This window comes from Trypanosoma rangeli (assembly GCF_003719475.1).
Source record: "Trypanosoma rangeli strain AM80 chromosome Unknown Tra_15.4_contig_00599, whole genome shotgun sequence".
NCBI lineage: Eukaryota > Euglenozoa > Kinetoplastea > Trypanosomatida > Trypanosomatidae > Trypanosoma > Trypanosoma rangeli.
The window spans coordinates 4039-7147 of NW_021706347.1; the positions used below are offsets into that span (position 1 = coordinate 4039).

Below are 3109 nucleotides of genomic sequence, written 5' to 3' on the forward strand. Positions count from 1 at the left end.
GTTTTGTTTGTTTTTTGAGCCNCGGGACAATAACTTACCGCGGGACAATAACTTACCACTGATGCTGCCGTACTGGCAGTGTTTGTGTTTTTGTTTTTGTCGCCATCGGTGAGGCGCACCCACCGCGCTCCTTGCCGCGCACATTTACGCATGCATCATGCATCGTTGAGTAACTTGTGCTTATTTGTTTCCTTGGCTGGAGTTCCACGTTGCGGTGCAGTCTTATTTTTTTTTTTTGTTTATTTTGCTCTGTTCCTATCTTGTCGCTAGGCCCTGTCCTCGCTGCGGCTTCGGCCCACCCCGCACTGAGTCGACCACGAACTGCACTGTGTGTGTGTGTGTGTGTGTGTGTTGGCTGGAGGGGGAAACACGGCTCCCGGGCCCTCATTATCCCCTTCTTTCTCTTTCTCTTTCTCTCTCTCTTTCTCTCCCAATTTTGCCCTCATTGTCTTTGTGCCTGACTTGGGTGCATCAGCCACGAGAACGATAAACGCATTTCGAAATACAACAGCCTTAAGAAGTTGCCCGGCCAGGTAGGGTTCCTTGAGTAACACACAAGCAAAGCAGGACACTCCATCAAGCACTTTCCAGTCATGGCGCAGTCGCAGTTCCGAGTGAAGACGCACAGCACCACCATCCTGGCGGACCGCCACCTGAACCGTGGCACCGCCTTCACGGTGGAGCAGCGCAAACAGCTCCGTATTCTTGGCCGCCTGCCGCCCGTCGTCGAGACGCTAGAGGAGCAGGTGTCCCGCCTGTACAACCAGCTGAGGAGGTACGACAAGCCGATCAACCGCTACCAGCACCTTGCCTCCGTGCACTCGACGAACACGACGCTGTACTACGCCACCATCCTTGCCCACGTGGAGGAGCTGCTCCCCATCGTTTACACCCCGACGGTTGGTGAGGCGTGCGAGGACTACAGCCGCCACTTCTTCCGTGAGCGCGGTTTGTACTTCAACCGTCTGTACAAGGGCATGTTTCAGGGCATCATGCGTGACGCAGCGTACGAGCGGGTGGACGTTGTCGTAGTCACGGACGGCTCCCGCATTCTGGGCCTGGGGGATCTTGGCTCGAATGGCATCGGTATCAGCATCGGTAAGTGCTCTTTGTACGTTGTGGGTGCGGGGATTAGCCCCCGGCACACCGTTCCCGTCATGCTGGACGTGGGCACAAACACGGCAAGGTACCTGCAGGAAAAGGAGTACCTTGGCGTACGTGAGAAGCGCCTCGGCGACGAGGAGTTCTACGCCGTGATGGATGAGTTCATGGAAGCGGCTCGTGCGGAGTGGCCCAACGCCGTCATCCAGTTCGAGGACTTCAGCAACGACCACTGCTTTGACATACTGGAGCGCTACCAGAAGAAGTACCGCTGCTTCAACGACGACATTCAGGGCACGGGTGCGGTGATTGCCGCCGGCTTCCTCAATGCCATCAAGCTGTCGGGCATTGCCCCGCTGCAGCACCGCATCATTGTCTTCGGCGCGGGGTCGGCTGCCGTCGGCGTGGCGAAGAGCATCGCTGAGCTCGCCGCACACTTGTACAACATCCCCGTGGAGGACGTCCTCAAGACCTTCTACCTGGTTGACACCAAGGGCCTTGTGACGACGACGCGCGGCGACAAGCTTGCGCCGCACAAGACGCTGCTCGCCCGCACCGACGTCTCCGCGGAGGAACTGGCGAAGCTTCTCACCCTCGAGGATATTGTGCGGTTTGTGAAGCCAACGACGCTTCTGGGCCTCGCCGGCGCGGGGCCCGTCTTCACGGAGGAGATTGTGAGGCTGGTGAAGCAGAACGCCCCGCGCCCCATCATCTTCCCGCTGTCGAACCCGACCCGCAAGGCGGAGGTGACGCCGGAAGACGCCTACAAGTGGACGGACGGCGCGGCGATCGTGGCGTCCGGCAGCCCTTTCCCGTCGACGGTGATTGGAAACAAGACGTTGATCCCGTCGCAGGGAAACAACTTGTACGTCTTCCCCGGCATCGGCCTTGGCTGCGCGCTGGCTCAGCCGACGCACATCCCCGACGAGCTCCTGCTCGCGTCGTCTAAAACGCTCAACCTCCTCACGACGGAGGAGAATCTGCGGGAAGGCCGGTTGTACCCGCCGCTGAACGACATCCACAACATCTCAGCCCAAATTGCCACCGCCGTGGTGCTGGAGGCGCAGCGCCTGAAGATCGCCGCCAACCACAACCTGCCGCACAGCCACGACGAGCTTCTCGCCTACGTGAAGAAATCAATGTGGAATCCGGTGTACCCAGCGGAACTCGAGAAGGCGTCGTGACCCGTGAGACTCTGAGGCGGCCAACGCGGAGAGCCGTGGGGACGGGACATCGAAGGAAGAAAATAAATAAACGGTATTAATGTATGCGGTAGCCGAGGAGGGAGACGGTTATCGAGGCAAAGAGACTGGGGGCATGCACATACGAGACAATGTCTTCCCACTCTGGTACGCAAGGGAAGGACAGAAGAGGGAACTAAAGCCTGGGGTCTAAATGCCTACCGAAGGTGAATTAAGTGCGTGGTAGGAAAACGGAAATAATAAGGAAAAAAGGAATGGAATGGTGCGATGTAATGATCCGTATTGCACGGATAAAGTTTTTCGTTAAATATTATCTCTCCCTCCCCCTGGTTGTGTGGTCCCTCTTGGGCGCACAGCACAATTCGTTGGTTTTGTTTGTGGATCGTTGTTGTCCATGGATGTGCAGTTTTTGTTTTGTTTTGTTTTGTTTTGAGCCGCGGGACAATAACTTACCGCGGGACAATAACTTACCACTGCTGCTGCCGTACTGGCAGTGTTTGTGTTTTTGTTTTTGCGCCATCGGTGAGGCGCACCCACCGCGCTCCTTGCCGCGCACATTTACGCATGCATCATGCATCGTTGAAGTAACTTGTGCTTATTTGTTTCCTTGGCTGGAGTTCCACGTTGCGGTGCAGCTATTTTTTTTTGTTATTTTGCTCTGTTCCTATCTTGTCGCTAGGCCCTGTCCTCGCTGCGGCTTCGGCCCACCCCGCACTGAGTCAACCACGAACTGCACTGTGTGTGTGTGTGTGTGTGTGTTGGCTGGGAGGGGGAAACACGGCTCCCGGGCCCTCATTATCCCCTTC

The 3109-nt window shown here is 56.8% G+C and overlaps 1 protein-coding gene across 1 annotated transcript, besides 5 other annotated features; it reads left to right on the plus strand.

The window, feature by feature from the left end:
• The first annotated feature begins 222 nt into the window (after nucleotides 1-222).
• Nucleotides 223-246: a microsatellite.
• Nucleotides 247-327: 81 nt separating this feature from the next.
• Nucleotides 328-352: a microsatellite.
• A 44-nt stretch (nucleotides 353-396) lies between these two features.
• Nucleotides 397-429: a microsatellite.
• A 164-nt stretch (nucleotides 430-593) lies between these two features.
• Nucleotides 594-2285, plus strand: TraAM80_09510 (malic enzyme; the record flags this gene model as incomplete). Its single annotated transcript, XM_029386189.1, has 1 exon — nucleotides 594-2285. One exon carries the CDS (start codon nucleotides 594-596, stop codon nucleotides 2283-2285), a length of 1692 nt encoding a protein of 563 aa, XP_029233954.1.
• Nucleotides 2286-2710: 425 nt separating this feature from the next.
• Nucleotides 2711-2735: a microsatellite.
• A 304-nt stretch (nucleotides 2736-3039) lies between these two features.
• Nucleotides 3040-3062: a microsatellite.
• The last annotated feature ends 47 nt before the right edge of the window (nucleotides 3063-3109 follow it).